The following is a 17862-nucleotide window of genomic DNA, read 5'->3' on the forward strand; positions in this document are numbered from 1 at the left end:
GTTTTAGGTACCTTTAAAATAATCTCCTTATATATTATAAAAATATAGCATTTGTCACTCAAAGTCCACTTAGACGTTCGTTCTTATTAATATTAAAATAAGTATTAAGCAATATCAAACTTATTATTTGAGTATCGAACTGAAAATCTGCAATTCGAACACCGAAATATAAGAAATAATAAGTACCTTACGCCCAAAAGCACACTGTACTCATGATGGCATAGGTCGAACCATTTTTTGAGATCACTGATGGTGTGTGATATATTATTATTATTTATTATATACTGCACGTTTGGTATGAAAAAAAAACAAGGGAAAAGACCATTTGCAAGACGAAATGTTCGAATAACCGAGCCGGAGCGTTATAAGAATTTGAAATTCGCAAATAATCGTAAAATGGAAAAAAAAAATACATAAAAACGCGGTTTGACTAAAACTAAGAAATACGCGGTTTTTTAGTTTTATCGAAGTGTACGTTTATTTTTTTTTTTTTTGTTCCGGAACGATGCAGAAAAAAACCCATACACACATTAATCTAAGTGCCTATACATATAATATGTTTATGTATCTAGACTCTAGAGTGATATCGATGCATATATACAGAGTGCAATAAACGGCTAACTGGTTATGTAAGTCATAACTCATAAATACCTGTTAGGCAGGTATCCACACTAATTATCTGGGCTGATTATATTATTATACAGAAGTTTGTATCGCCGCAGTAGTTCCTACGCTCCTTCCTAAGTGGTGCGAAAAATCTGAAGATCTCGAAATCTTGTATACTTATATATTTAAAAAAAAAAACAGAATTTGTATGCATTCATTGTTAATGGCAACATCGATAGGGTGATGATGATCGATATGAATCACACTGTATAGGCCTTAAATCTATGATTATAATATTCAGCGTGGCTGTCAACACAGCGAATTATAATAATGGTTTTACACTCAAACGCCGTCAAACCACGTGCTTTGCGTGGGCGTTGTTTTCGTCGTTTCTGACGTTGCTCTTATGATATCGACAACGACGACGACGAAGAAGAAGGCAACAATGAATATTATTGTAATAATAAAACGCTTCAAAGGACCGATTGTTTAATGACATGTTACTTTGTTGTTGTTATTCTATACAACGAAATAACAATGATTGCTTTACTATTATTATTATAAATCATAATAATACGCGCAATCAGTCAGCGGAGGTCGTGCATGTATAAAATATGTATAATGTACATGTTATTATTATTATGTTTATATGCTTAATGTAATAATTGTCGAGGGACGGGAAGCCAATTATCGGAATTCCACGCCCTCTCTCGGAGGAGACGGTGTTAGGTCTGCACAAACAACCGCGTTCCTCTTCTATTATAATTTTATAAATATACAGGGTCACTCGCCAAGCATGCTCACCCCCATCTTTTCCATAAATAATTAATTTATTCAAATTATGATTTTTAAAATTTGTAAATATGCTATAAAACACTTTTTCTCAAATTTTTCTAATGTTTGTACTTTTTAAGGAGTGTCATGTGGAGATACAAACTTCTTTTTTCAAATGCCCCCCCCTCTCTTTTTAACTGTAAATTATTTAGTGGAAAATGTAATAAATTAATTATTAAAATGTTTATTCTAAGCATACTAATCCTTGAAAACGGTTTTGCAAAACTGTACATGTAATATTGGACTTAGCATTTATTATACTTGGATCATTTTTAATTTTCACAAATTATATTATTATTATTCTCATTATTTATATTCACAGATAAATAGTAATAACTTAAACATTTTAAAATAATCTAAGCCCTCATATTTATTTAACCCATTACCATAAATTTATTATTATCCTTAGTATAGAAAGTTAATTCAAAAACTACTCGTTTGAATTTTGATTTATTTACATCACGTTTGTACTAAGGATATCGTCCTTAAGAATGGTTTTACAAGAATATAAAATTAACGTAATATTGGAACTAGTGTATTATACTTGGGCCATTTATGACAAACTATTAGTGTTGATAGATTAATATTAATGAATACAATTTTTATATCACCATTGCCTACATATTTTATAAACCCATTACCCATTGGACCTTTTATTCTTATAGAACACAAAGTTAAATAACTCAAAAACTACTTATACGAATTTTGATTTTGATATGTCAAATTTTTCAGTAAGATTATAAGGAATTTTAAATGATGGTCCTTAAGTTAATTTAAAAATTTAATAAATCAGATTTTAAATAACTGAGTTATTGAAGAGAAAAAGAGCATGCTTGGTGAATTACCCTGTATACACTTCGGTTAGGTACTCTGCGACAATGTTTAAACAAAATAATAATAATGATTCCGTAAGTGTATTCATATAAATTGGAGTGCGAATAACAATGTCGAATTATTATTATGTAACACAATAATATAATATCGAGGCGAATAGTTAACTGCTATAGGTAATTACTTATATTTTAACAGTGAAATTCACCACGTCGCTTCGACTGAAAAGTATTTCAAGCGTAAAAATTCGTTTAAGTAAAAAATGTGTAAACGACAATTTATAGTGATTAATATCCTTTGCTCTTATTGTTTCGTTATATTACATGATAATATGGTGGGTACCTATACCTAACCCATACATTAAAACGAAATAATTTAACTCCAAAAGCAAAGCGTCGAGGGAGACCGAGAGTTCTTCAATAGATTTAAGCTAATATAAAAAGTAATTACGTTATTACAAAAAAATTACAAATACATTGGTACAACTAGAATATAAACGGTCTTCAGAATAACAGTAAAATAACAACAATAACAAATAACACAAAGGTACGACATAATATTTTATACTTAGTTCATATATTATTATTATCGCGCTTATTACATAGGTAGTAGGTACTTATGTTCATAATATTGTATAATATTCATAACAATTATTCTTTAAATGATATTCTTTACTATGATGTTTGTACCCATAAAGCCAAGAATATTTATTACATTAAAAAAAAAATTAATATGCAAAATGCTTAATAATATTAAAAATAAATTGTATAGCCTCGTATTGTTTATATACATAATATATAGATATACTCGTATAACAAGTAATTATATAAAATCAATGATTAAATTCATGCAGGAAAATAATTGTTAAGCTCAAGCATCATCTTTTAATAATAAATGAAAAAATGTTTTGCAATATACAATAATTAATTAGAGTTTAAAATAGAAAAAAAATATCCTTGACTCACCATATAAAATAAAAAACTGCAAAATATTCTCCTATTGAATATTCAAAAATGTACCTACGTTGTCGTGCAAAATATAAAAAACATAAAAAATATTTATATAGTATATATTATGTATAATATATTAAATGATGTTTTTAACGAATAGAAGTTTAGTAAAATTTTTGAAACAATGAGTGTTCAATGATAAAAGAATCACTCGGTAAACCTTTTATATGTTTGTGTATGTGTGTAATGCACGTTTCCTATATATATTATATAATAAATATTACACGACACATATTTTCGTCTTCGCGTTTTGAACCAATTCCAAAACCAAATATTATAACGAACACGCGAGGAGTATTAATGATAACAGAGCCTGTAATATGTTATACTCATATAGTTGCCCACATATAGTGTGTCTCTGGAATCTACCATCCTTTTGATAAGTACCTACATTTCATTACTCCCGTAATAGTTTCTCTAAGAGCTCTTAAAAAAAATTAACTTCAAACTTTTTGTAGTTGTTACAGCGATACATTGATGTGCATACTATTTTATCGCAACAAATTGAAATTTAACTGAAAAAACTAAGATTTGTCCCAATAAAACCCATGTTTCCAAAAAAAAAAACTTCATATTTTAACCTACCTACTATAGAACGGGGCTATTCTCTAAGTGGGTATTACAATAAACACATTTCTATTACTAATAATAAAAGCTTAATTTTTGGTCTTCGATGAATACCCGGCCACCTAACTTAAGGGTTTTTGTCTGATCAACACATTCGTACATGCCTACCGTATGTGATACGTCATCACTGATGCAGGGACAGTGTATAATGTTATAAATTGTACGACATCGATATCATTATTGATACTTTTCGTCGACATCATTCATCAATGACATTTTAATAATAATTTTAAATGTGTAGGTATTGGAAGATCCGACGGACGAAGGCGTGAAAAGCTCGCTGATGATCAGGAACTCGGTACAAGAGCAATTCGGAGCCTATAACTGTACGGCATACAACGAATACGGATCCGACTCGGTGGTAATCACGCTGTTACAAAAAAGTAAGCTACTTACTCGATTTGGGTACTGAGTTGAATAAAATATTTTTAAAAAAATGTGTTTTTGAATACAATGGCTTTTGAAGTATATGCACATTTATTAGAATACATTAACCATTAACATTGATGGGGCTCAAAAGTTCGAAACGCACCGTTTTTCCTGCTTAAAAAGAACTATTTTCTTACAAGGAAAACCAGTTCGGATTCCTCATTTCCTCGTCTTGTAATCTTATCAACAACTTTTACATTCTTATAAAATTGGACAGATAAATTCATACCAATGTTTGACTTTCAAAATATAAAAAAATGTATTAATATATACGGTTTTTTATGTTAATAAATTGAATAAATAAAAAGTTGTTGGTATGATCCATAGTAAACATTTATTATTAAGACTTAAAAATCCAGTTTTATCATCAAAATCACATCACCATCGATCAATCGGTGTGCAGTGGAATAAAAATTGATCGATTTAGCAAATAAAATATATTTGAATAATACATTTTGTCTATAAAATAAGTACATCGTGTATTGCTTAAATATTGCCTACACTAAACTCCTTACTGTTATTACGGTATTAATATGGGTGCGTTTCCAACCATCTGTTTTTTTTAATTCATATGCTTAAACAAAATCCATGTCAAAAATAACTTAAATAACAATTTTATTATTATATGTGCTATACCATTATTAGTTATTTATACGTCTAATTTCCGTTGCAGAAGACTTTATGCTGATTTTGGCAATCATTGGTGCCGTGGGCGGAATCATCGTCATGATTTTGATTTTCTCCGTCATCGGGTTTTGCCGACGTACGACGACTCGAAAAAAGAAGAAAGCCAAATGTAAGTACAATTTTATATCGTCCTCCAAGTCCACCCATTGTTGTATATTTTATGACGGGGAGCTGGTAGATTGGGTAGAAAAAATAGAAGACAAGTTTTATAAATATAAACTGTTAAGTATTATTACATATTTAACTTTTATGAGGTAGGTATGCATTGAACGGGAGAACTCATGGCTTGAGGTTTTTTTTTAAGGAATTCGAGCTTAAGTCATAGATTGGTTTTAGCTTGGTAATTCACAAAATAATTAACGATTAAATAACAATAAGTAATAATGTGTACAACAATGTTCTGGTTTCTCCAAACTTATTTTTTTTATTCTAAAAAGATCCACAGATTCAAAATAATTGGTTTCGTATAAATAATATAGCTGGTGTGTGAATATTAATATTAATAGTCACATTTCATAATTTTTAGTATTATTTGGTTAGGCTCTTAAAAATTGATCAATATCGTTTATTGTATTAAAGTCATATAATATCTACTGCATGAAATCGCATAAATATATATTTTGTTTTAAAAGAGCCCTATAAATAATTTCGCTCAGCGAATTAGGTCCCACTCCGTAATACCAAATACATAATATTATATGAAGGAACGTCATCAACTTGTTATGTGGAGATTAAGACGAATGCGTTTTGTCCAACGTTTTATTTCAAAACTTTCACCATCATCCAACCAGCTGATACGGACAAGGTGCATCAGTGTCTTTTTTTCTGAAAAGGCTTCGGTCATACATAATAATAATTTATTAATACATTGTTCTGCGTAATGATTTTTCTGAATGTCCCAATCAAACAGACTTCTGTCAGTGCTTAATAATATAGAGATTATAGACGTTTAGACCTGTCGGTTATTCCATTTGAGCTGCGTCTGCGTATGTATATTTATATAGGTTGTTTATTGAAGGGGCAAAGCGGTGGACCGCCGTGTATAATAATATTACGCACACACGATGATTCCATTGAAGATAGTCAAACTAATTTTCACAACAAGTATTGAAAATAATTTAGTCATTCCAAAATAACAGGTTTTTCGCTTTTTTTTTTTAAATTTATTACTTTTTGAACGACATCATACATTTTTTATTTCGTGTATTCCGAAGCTGAATTAAATATTTCTAATAATAATCGAATTTCGATTCAGTAGTTGATTGGTCGTAAAAAAAACAACACAACATTTATTCAAAGAATTTTTTAGTGGTGTGGTATTGCAAGGGTACCCCGAAAAATATGTCCACTATTCCGCCCATCTAAACTATCACTCATCTTCGATTTTAATGAAATGCAAAGGAAAATATAACATTTCAGGATATGAAATTACAACGTATGTATTATGCCGAATAAAAAGTAAAAGCTTAAACATTTGTAACGATAAAAATACATTTTTGTGCTCTATAGTAATGGCCTAAAATTGAATAAAACAAAAAACAAAATTCGAAAATCGTTGATTATTTTCGAGAAAATGACGACGAGTGTTATCGTTCAAAAAAAAAAATCTAATTAGGTGTTCGGTGTTTGCAGTTAATCCTAATAATATACGAAGACCGAAAGTAGCCGGACAAAATAATTTTACATTAGGCAACACGTCCTTTTACCCGCCCCTCAACGGACATTATACGAACACGGTCTTAACCACATTTACACACACACACACACACACACACACNATTAGGCAACACGTCCTTTTACCCGCCCCTCAACGGACATTATACGAACACGGCCAGGCCGTGACCGACACACACACACACACACACACACACACACACACACACACACACACACACACACACACACACACCGAAGTAGCCCGAAGATGTAACCGCGACATTCTAATGGCCGAACCTATATTATAGGAACAGTAGCGGCAAAACTATTATGCTCGTGTGTGTGTGTGTTTGTGTGTATATTACCATAATGTTTATGGCTTTATTTATTTCTTATATTATTTATGTGGAGTACCTATTAAATGACTATCGAGTTACATTATGTTTTCCTCGTAAAACATTTGAGTTTCATACCGTTTATGTATATATGTATAACAACGCGGCTATAATGACTCCGCCTTCACATGGGTACATAATATTATTTTATCCGTCCTACCGTCCAATAATCGTAAAAATATTTATGCGGCTACGACGTGCGTCCGTATTTTAATTAAAACTAATCTCCGTCAAAGATGTTGTGTTCATGATATTATAATGATAATAATAAGAATATTACATCATTGCATAAAGTAGCGAAGAACGAGCGGCTCTTATTATAAACCGAACACGCGTGTCGGTAATACGACCAACGGTCGAAGTATAATATGTACCGCGGTATAAAATCGTAGGTTATTCGATAAAAAGCAAAACACAGAAATATGTCGTAACTAATAATATTATTATTATGCGGCGTGTGGCCGCACAGTCACTCTCTGGAAACGTCCAAAAGTGTGCAGTTCTCGCTGCGACTTGACTCGGCCCCGAGCGATAATAAACTTTAACGACGGACGTTTAAATAATGAACAATTATTACGAAATCTGCGGATTGTTTGTGGAATGCGGTCGGTTTCGTGACATATCCTGCAAAACCGTTTCCGGAATCGCACCAATGTGCTGCATTATAACTTATACGGACACCGGAATTATATTATAAAATTATGCATTTACAGCGTGTTTGTAACCAGTGATCAACCATAAATGATTGAAATGTCTGCGTTTCAAATCCGACTGATTTCTTAGACTGCATTTTATTCTACTACACGTTAATCATATAATCTAGGTAGGTGCTCGTGGCGGTGCATTTTAAACGAAACGATTGAGGGATGGGGCAGGTGCTAAAGCCCTATATTTTTTATTTGTCTTTTGAAGATCACGGATTATTCAATGAGCAATTACGCCCATTCACAAAAAATAAAAAAAATATAGTCATTATGTAAATATATATAAATATATATTGGTATTCCAATATCTTTAGACATAATATAATAATATTATAATGGCTTCGCACTGTTGTAGGAATACGTATTAAATAAATGGATGAAATAAGAACTAATTAAAAAATAACGGGGGTCCAGATTTTATAATGTGGGTTACTAATCACACCCTCAAACCCCCTACCTAATCTCGCTTATATATACTTATGGATTGAAAGCTTATATATCAGCTATGAATTCTCAATTATTTAAGATATGGAAATGTATATCATATTATCTGAATAATATCGTTATATTGAGCAATAATTATTTATGGATTCGCATCCACGCAATCGACGTAAAAATCGTAAACGATTCTAATTATTATCTTACACATTATAATACTATTACCATAAATAACCCACAACGTATTTAGAAAATATGGTTTTAAATGTTTTAGTATTTTTTATCGATGTAATCTATTATAATCGAAAATACGATAATACTTAAATACATATTATTGCTGTATCGTCGTATAGTCAATCGAAGTGAATCGTAGGTACCTTTATTAGTTTTCAGATTCGGTTATGCCACCTGCAGTGGGGCCATAAAACCACACTGTCGAACGGTTTGGCTGTAATATAATAATTATATTTTTATGTAATTTATAATTTAACGTTTTATGGGTACTTAAAAATCGTAGATACACTTTAAAACGTTCTTCTCGTGCATGTTGGCGCTCAATATATATAGGTGCAATCGTCGTTTATAAAATATACTTTGCCCTCGATCGGAGATCCAGTGTGTCTTGACACGCGTTCTATCACAAACTGTTTTTTCCCTTTCTTTTCTCAGACATCTCTGCAAAGCCGTTTGTCGGTTTACCTGCTGGTTCCCGCGGTTTACCTAGTACCCATACGGTTAATAATATAAATCCTCATTAATCGCTGGGCTCGGGTCGACCGGAATTTTACGTAAACCGTACGTACCCATATTTTATTATCTTATTAATTTTATAAAATATAATAATTTATAATATAATATAGGTAGGTTGTACTTATAATAATAGATTACCACTAAAATATTAACCACCGCAGCCGCATACCATGCGCGTTTAATATATTGTTGTTCCAAAGACTAAATTGTAATAATATATATTATATACACACTATAATACTACCCAACCGTCGGTTCTCATCTCCGGTTTCGCACTCAACGATAGGTATACCGATCGAGGTTCTCATTAACATGTCAAAATGAGTATTAATATAATATGTGATACCTACTAAATATTATATTCATATTATCTCTGCGAATTTAGGGTAAACGAGATCGTGGGTTGAGAGTCTGTGACGACGAATAATTTTGACTTGCTATAATATCAAGAAGACGTTAAGTAAACGTACACGCTTAAATTAATTGTAAACACCGTTGTACACGAAAAATGAACATTATCATATTATAGTCATATAGTTGAGAAATGTGCAAGGGATGCACGAGGCGAATAGGTATTTGCTGAGATTTAACTTTCTTTTTTTTTTTTCAAACCATCGATACCAAAAAGAGTCATTTCCGATATTTTTATGTTTTTAAAACTTCAATAACTTTTATTGTATAAATACCTATGAAAAAAATCCGATTACATGGAAAATTTTGTCTTCCATATTATAAAGTGTAGGTATACATTTGGTTTGCCAACTACGACTTCAACCTGAGTGGTACTTTTTCACCAGAAACAGTTTTTCTTTATAACCTTATAATTACTCAACAACCAACAGAGGTACTTACTGACATGGAACGAATTATAAGCGTAGGGTAAGCGCCAAGTGTACCGCTTGTAAGTTACTTTGAATTAGTATTCGATAATAACCGTTTTTTTTTTTTTAAGAAAAAATGCTCATCTTTTTTTCATCGTACCCATAATGATATATAGTTATGCGATAAAATGAAGAAGAAAACATGTTTGAATTTGTTAAGGACTTAACTTCAGATTGATTCCCTTCCGAGGTGATCTTAATATAATAAAACGTAAATGTTGAATAAATTTATAACTTTAATTTTATAGTTAATCGAAAAAAGACGATACATCTTATAAATTGCACGACGAATTTATACGAGTACTTCAGATAATTTTTTTTAGCATCACTGGTGCCGTCAGTACAAAGGACAAAAAGTGCATGCGGTCTATGATTTTTAGGGGGAAATATTACTTGCCAATTCACCATAAGATTGGGACGCATCTGTGTGTAAGTGCGTGTACAGGGATGAGGGGTCACAGGGTTAGGGCGAACTCTTTAACTCTTTAACACTAATGGTATTACTATATATGCACAGCTCCCCGAGCACTTAGACGATTTCCGATATTTTGAACTCCTTAAAGCCTATCGGTGTTGAATTCCCATAGGGTTTTTTTTATAAATTTCATTAAGATTGTCCGTTCTAAAACCCTTAAAATCTGATGTGTGACACCTGCAGGATCTCTGATATGCATATAAGATGAAACAAATTTTAAGTTTCGTATAATATACAATATTTTTGCGTATTCTGGAACATTGAAAATACATAAAATTAAAACATCATCAATCGTCGGGTCGGTGGGTTTTGATATTATTATAACAATAATCTATAACTTTTATCTGTACTTTCACTTAATAATTTTATATAATTTGTGAAGTTATTGTAGCATATAAACTACGGCATCGTGAACTTCGCCTGCGATATACATAGGTGATAGGTATATAAATACAGAGTGTTACCCGGTTTAGGGCTGCGGCTGATAGGTCGCTAATATCGAATATATAATATTGTCTGCGGTCGCAATCGCAAAGTTTATAATATATTATTATTATTATTATAGATTAGTTGTCGAAAACACACGCGCAGCGTTCGTCCGTTTAGTTATTATTTTACGTTGACTTGTACCAGTTGAACCAATATACCATAATAATATTGTATAATATAATAATTGTCAAGCTATAATAGTTTTAAACTGAAAGCTAATAAAATAAAATAAAATTAATAAAATGAAAAATAACAATATATTCTATTCCATAAACGATGAAATACACATACATTTGAAGATATACCGCATTTATAGAACATGCGAAGTCATATAATCCGAACTGATAACTGTTTAATTTATAAATCAAATCTTAATTGAACTTATAAAGAAATTCTCAATTAAAAAATAAAGTTTACTTGATTCTAAAAAAAAATTATTAAAATAATATATCACACTTGTATGATAAATAACAAATAAAATGTTAATTATAAATAGTGATGGATTTTTTTTTTGCTTATTGTTAAAATAACAGAATAAAAGTCGATATAATAATATATTATAGTATATTATACTGTAGATGGTCTGTAATTTTATTAACCAATTGATTTGGTATTAATATAAAATTGTCTTAGAATTGAAACTGAATTAAGATTGAAAAACTTGTTGTAAAACAACAGTTGTTTAAATCGTACCTACGTATTTACACTAAAAATTTCAATATTTAATGTGTAATACGCTTTGATATGCGAAACAATCAGTTTTTAGTTAGGCTCAATTATTTTAAACACTTGGTTTGATCTTCGAACCGATGCACCTGCTTGCCATCTTTGCCATCTAATTGGTCATCTTCTTGCGTCCTGGACTTTCATTACCTACTATCTAATATATACTTAACAGAAATTAATAAGTAATTTAATTTTTAAAATATTTACATACTTGCCAAAATCAACTGTTTGTAACGTTTCTAATATATTAAGTGGATTGGTATTAGTATTAATTATTTTGTTATTGACAGAGACAAGACACGGCGAAACACTCAGCTTAATTATTATTATAAATTATTTTCATATTCGTTTAGAAAAAACGTTACGCGTTGTATCTATAAAGACCGATATATATATATATATAATATATATAATAATTATATATAACATACGGAAAACACGAATCTAATATGCAAATATTATTGCAAAGAGTAAATAATGTTCACGTGGTCATCAATGATGTATTCATAGACGGTTTCGACGATGTATAATAATATTATGTTGGTGGTTATGACTTAACATCGACGATGCATTCGATGCGTGCTACAAATTTCATCTAAATAAATCTTAATTACATTTCATAGCAGCTCCCCGGTTTTATTAAATACATACATATTTCAACAATATTTAGCATAATATTCAATCGTACTTAGATACTACCGCGACTGGCCTCTTGCTGATCTCAATATGAAGACCTCACACAGAAACGTATAGTTTTTTTTCGACGAAATCAACTTTGGAACTCGTGTATAGTCTAATATTATAACGACCGGCGTGGGAATCGTGGGTTTTCGACAGCTCGTCGAGTTGAATATCATAATTTATGACGTAAGATGTGACTCGAGATTTTTTTAATAAACCATCCGAAAAAAATCACCGAAACCGGCTCCCGAACACCGGAAATATCTTTATAGCACAAGTCCCAGAGTTTTTTCGAAGATATAGAACATACCTGTATAGAATCTAGTGCCGCGGCGGAGAATGTCAGAATGATATTATTGTGGATATAAAGTGCCAGTTTTTTTTTTTACAGCTTCCAGTTTAATATTGTGAATTATGTCAATTCAATCAATACCTATATACAGCGATTGAAATAATAAACGTTAAACTTTATTAAAGTAGAGCTATCGAAATTAAACTAAAATTTTACTATACTAAGACGCATCAATAATAATATTATATTTGTGAGAGAAAGTGGTCCCATTTGTCTGCAATTAAATAATTGGTCGGGCCGAGAGAAATATATTATGAGGTACTTACTGAATTTTTTAACGAGTAGAACTACGTAGGTACCTATATAAACTTTAAGATTTAAGATAAAGAATGGAAAGGAAATAGAATCGATTACACAGGTACCTAATGAATCGTTAAGGACAAAGAAATATTACGGTGGTCAGCCGAGAAGTATAACTTAAGTTTATTAAGTACTGGGTAGAGTACAGGAGGAGGAGGAGGAGGAGAAAAAGCGGGAGGACAGGGGATTTTCAAAGCTTAACTTATAAAGTTTTGTGTTGTCGATGTTTTTATTTTTTCTAAGTGAAGATTCCGCTGCTGCTGTCACAATATAAACTGATCAGTGCACACAATTCGGCCGCCGCCACGATCAAATAACGCGACATCTGATATATTATGTATTAAACGCGAACAATAAAGTGGTGCACTGTATTTTGATATTATGATTAAACTATTAGACGACTGTTCGTTTGTAGAAAAATGCTACACACATGTTTTTAGATTCATTTGAGAACTGACTTTATTCTCGACACCGCGGGCACGGAAACAAAAACAAATTTTGAGGTTTTCGTTTAGGTTTTTTGAACACGAGTTTTCACAATCTATTATCATAATACCTATATGATTTTTCTCAATTTTATTGTTACGTGAGACGATGGCCCGTTGACATCCAAAACTAAACAATAAATTACTATTAAATTTAATCAAACCGGCAAGTTAATGAATTTAGCCTCATTACTATTAATTATTTAATATTCTGGGAAATTAAAAATCATCATTTACCTAGAATCTGCATGTCTGTTGGGTATTACATTATATTTTAATATAATGTTGTAGCAGTACGGTGTTCGCAATCCACTTAATTACAAAACTTTTATTTTGCATATGTAATCATTTTTTATTTTTGAGTATATTATTTGGAATTTAAAGTCGTTTTTTATTTTGGGTATTTTGAACGATATTTGATATATTTTTGTTTCCGTCAATTTTTTTTTACAAGTATTGAAATCAATTTTATAATTTCCAGGACAAAGTATAAGCTATGCTATATTAAATTTAAAAAAACGTATTATTATTATTATTATTAGTTTTTTTCTTTTCAATGTCACTTGATACTCTAAAAATATTTTTTTTAGATATTTTTTAAAAAAATTTGAAAGTATATTTTAGTACCAACACATTTATTTCAATTTCAATCGATTTTGGTTCTACCCTTTTTAAGAATTCAACTCTTCTTTTTAGGGTTCGTACCCAATTCACAGACCTAAATGTATGAATGTCTTTGCCACACCTAATCGCCAAGCACATAGTACACGGGCTGATATCATAGTATATTGTGAGTGTTGGTGTTTAAGTCATTCGGTAAAGCACGATTGAGCATAAAACAATTGAGCAACATAGACCTTTTTAGCAACACGATTGAGCATAAAATATTTTATGCGATGTTGCCAAATTCACATTTTGTAATTTATTATTTTCACGTATTATTACACCAAATATCATTATATCTGCGCCAGCCGTGAGCCCAGAAAATTACAATCCGCTAAAGAAACAAAAAAAAATTGAATTTAATATTCAAGCCTGCAACCAGTATTTAAATCGTAAGAATACGGAATCTTTATTAATATATTTAAGCCAACTTGGAAACAGATACCAAGGTATATCAATTTGATTTATAAATATTTTGATTTTATTATTTTCATAAGTCATAACTATTATTATTATTATTTTATTATTATCGAACAGATTTATATACTATGTTATATTTTTAATTATTATAATTATTTAAATAAATTTTTTTGTATAATACATTTCAAAATTGAAAATGGCAACGTTGCAGAGCTTTTTATGCTCAATCGTGTCGCAAAAAAGGTGTCCTATGCTCAATCGTGTCGTAGCCAAGTCATTACATCGCAGTTGGATTAGCTGAAGCGAAATCGTAACTTTAATATCAATATGCCTATAATATAGGTGCTCACCGAGGAAGCGAAAAATATCGTACCTATACCTACCGCTATGGCGATAAACAAAAAATGTTCATTTACCGTGTTACCGCTTACGGTTTCATTTGATACCCCCAATCGGACACCGGCCGTCCGAGTATCGATATTGTTATTGTTATAATGGCGTGAATTACTGTACCACGACCGTGGTAATATACGCTCACGTAAATATACATGTATACACTATTATATATATACACGGCCGTGGCTTACTGCACTATTATTCGCGTCTATCTAGGAAACCGATCTTTCACTTTTACCCTAAACGCGTACGTGTACGTGCATAGCAGCTATTCATAATAATAATAATAATAATAATAATAAATATACACTACAATATGCGTGTGTGCATATACACGACCGTCGTACCTATATTATAGTCGTCTCGCATATTGTACATATAAATACATAACATACGCGATCATTATCCGTCGACGTCGTCTACAGTCATAATATGAGCTGCTGCTGCAGTATTATACACATGTATATACTCACGAAGGCACTCGAAATATCAGTCAAAAACAACCCCAAACGACACCGACGACGACGACGACGACGACCCCGATACGAACCGCCGATAACGTATTTACACGCTCGCGACTTTTAGACTGCCGTGGCGAATTCACGCGGGAATGTGACGAATAGGCTGCGGAAGCCCAGGGTCGCGACATTTTAGGGGAGGAAAAATGTATTTTACGAGTGGAAAATTCTTCGACCGTGAATTATTAATTCAAAACGGTTGTTACTTGATGATTCTCGGCTAAGACTGTGATGAATCTAATGTTCTAAAGTTTATATTTTTATAAGATCTAAATTTCGTTTGATAAATGTCGAGCCTGTAAAGCGGCCTCTACTTTATAACCCGGGCTACGTCACCGATGGGTGCATTTACTCGTCAACGTCAATGGCACTCGCAGGGGGAGGGGGTGACATGCCACTCCTCTATGTCAGTTAATGTTAACTGTTTATCACTTGTTAAAAAAAAAAAAAAAATAGTACGTGTTGTATTATCAGAGACTTTTGGCTTTCCCCCCTCCACAGTTCTATGAGTTCTCTCTTGGTGAGGTAATTACTCGATGGTCGGTCGTAGGCCGAAAATGCAAAACATTTCAGCAGCTGACCATCGCGAACGGCGCGGCGGAACCCAAAAGCGCTAATCGTCTATTTTTTTCGATGTACTAAAAGCGCAAAATTCGTTTTGCGCTTTTGTTCCTTAGTAGTAGGATAAAAGAGAAAAATTAAATTGTATTACCCGGTAAAATATTGTACCAATTACCCTTATAAGTTTCAGTTTAAAATTCGATGCTCATTATATTTATTTCTTAAATATATAGTATTTTTATATTTCAAAAACATGTGATCAAGTTCAGTTGAGATTCTACAATCGCTTGAAGTATAGTACTATCTTATCGTATTTTGGGCTACAGCCATCGCGAAACCTCATCAAACGAATACATAATATTATCAATTATACATGTTTTTATCTTATTATTATTGAAGTGTTGACCACTGCACACGCTCGTCTTCGTAGTAGTTCAGGCTCACAGGATTATGTTGTACTATTGCAGTGGACTGACAACGACTTACTAGTTGCGGCAAAATGTCAAGTCAAAAAATGACGGTTTTTGTCGGTTGCGATGTCAACGCAAATATTTTGAAATATAAATCGATTTATCGCCGCCGTGTTTACGTCGTTCAGCGAAGTATCTATGTATAATATTGTGGCGTACGTTGTACACCTATAATCCAAGTACCCTCTCAAATCGGGTACTTAAGAAAGAAAAACAAACATGTAAGCAAAGATCATTGAAATTTATTTTTAAAAATATATACATAATAAATTATATGGAGAACTTGTACTATATTTTTTTTTTATGTATACTAATGCGGTTTTCATTATTATTTTTATATCAGATTATAATCACACCGTGTATAAGTTATTGAAAAATATCAAAACATCTCGATTTTCATCACTGCATATTATATGGTTTCAAATCATATTACACAGAACGTAATATAGACTTTTGGAACGATAAAGTATAACATTAATTTGTTTTCGAATACTAACTTAATTCAAATTTCAAATGGCTTAAAATTGATGGGTACATTCAGACGTCAAGTTTTTGTTATGGTATATTCAATGACGTGTAAAAATATGCAAAAGTAATTCAGTTCATACGACTATACGTTTACTGTATGGCTCAGAGATTGGTACTCTACTAGTATATTTTAATAACATATTACAATTTCGAAGAAGAATTCAGAAAAATACTTAGGCTTCACTCATGCCTGTCGATCAACTTGGGTTAATGAGCAAATACAATCCAAATGCAATAGTACTATACAACTTAGAGCCGATTGGGTTAATCTCCTCTTAAACCGTCTCTCGAAAAATTCAAAACTGACAAGTGCATGAGAAAATAAATGTCTACAAATTGACTAATCCAGCCGCTTTTGGCCTTATGGGATTCATTTATGGGTAGCAACCGTTGATACGTTTAATTTAATAATACAATTTAATTTGTTGAGAAAGCTCTTAGAAAAATATTAAAAGCTGCGTTTTGCTCGTGAAAGGAAACGATGCATATAATATAATATAAATATCTAAAAATACTAACCACTAAGAAACTGCTAAACATGCTCTCTTAAGAGGACGTTATACCCTCATGTGTTGACACTATCTTACAAGTGCTTAACATATCAAATTTTACGCTCAGCAGTGCACGTTTAACTCCGTTAAACAATTTAAGTGAATTAACTTCTTATGAAAATGAAAGGTAAGAATATTATGGTTGGCTTTTTATTTTACTAGCAATCAATTCACTCTAATTTTTAAACTAACTGTGATAAACGTGATCTGCTGAGCGTAAAGTTTGCTATGTTATGCACTTGTAAGACGGAGACAACACATGGGAGTATAACGTCCTTTTAAAATACCCATCATAAGATCTACAATAGCCTCCTGTCCTGCACACAAAACAATTAGTTTCAGCACCCTGTTTCTTCTCAAAACGTTCCTAACTTATCAAATAGGCGTCTAAAACAACGA

The 17862-nt window shown here is 31.6% G+C and overlaps 1 protein-coding gene across 1 annotated transcript in view; it reads left to right on the top strand.

Annotated features, from left to right (window-relative positions):
* The window catches only part of LOC111030944 (irregular chiasm C-roughest protein), a 196604-nt gene that overhangs the window by 135548 nt on the left and 43194 nt on the right, over positions 1 to 17862 (top strand). Inside the window, exons 7-8 of the mRNA XM_022310686.1 lie at positions 4150 to 4291; positions 5011 to 5133. Coding sequence (XP_022166378.1) covers positions 4150 to 4291; positions 5011 to 5133 — 265 coding nt within the window. The remainder of the gene's footprint in view (positions 1 to 4149; positions 4292 to 5010; positions 5134 to 17862) is intronic.

Source organism: Myzus persicae, unplaced genomic scaffold (genome assembly GCF_001856785.1).
Source record: "Myzus persicae strain clone G006 unplaced genomic scaffold, MPER_G0061.0, whole genome shotgun sequence".
NCBI lineage: Eukaryota > Metazoa > Arthropoda > Insecta > Hemiptera > Aphididae > Myzus > Myzus persicae.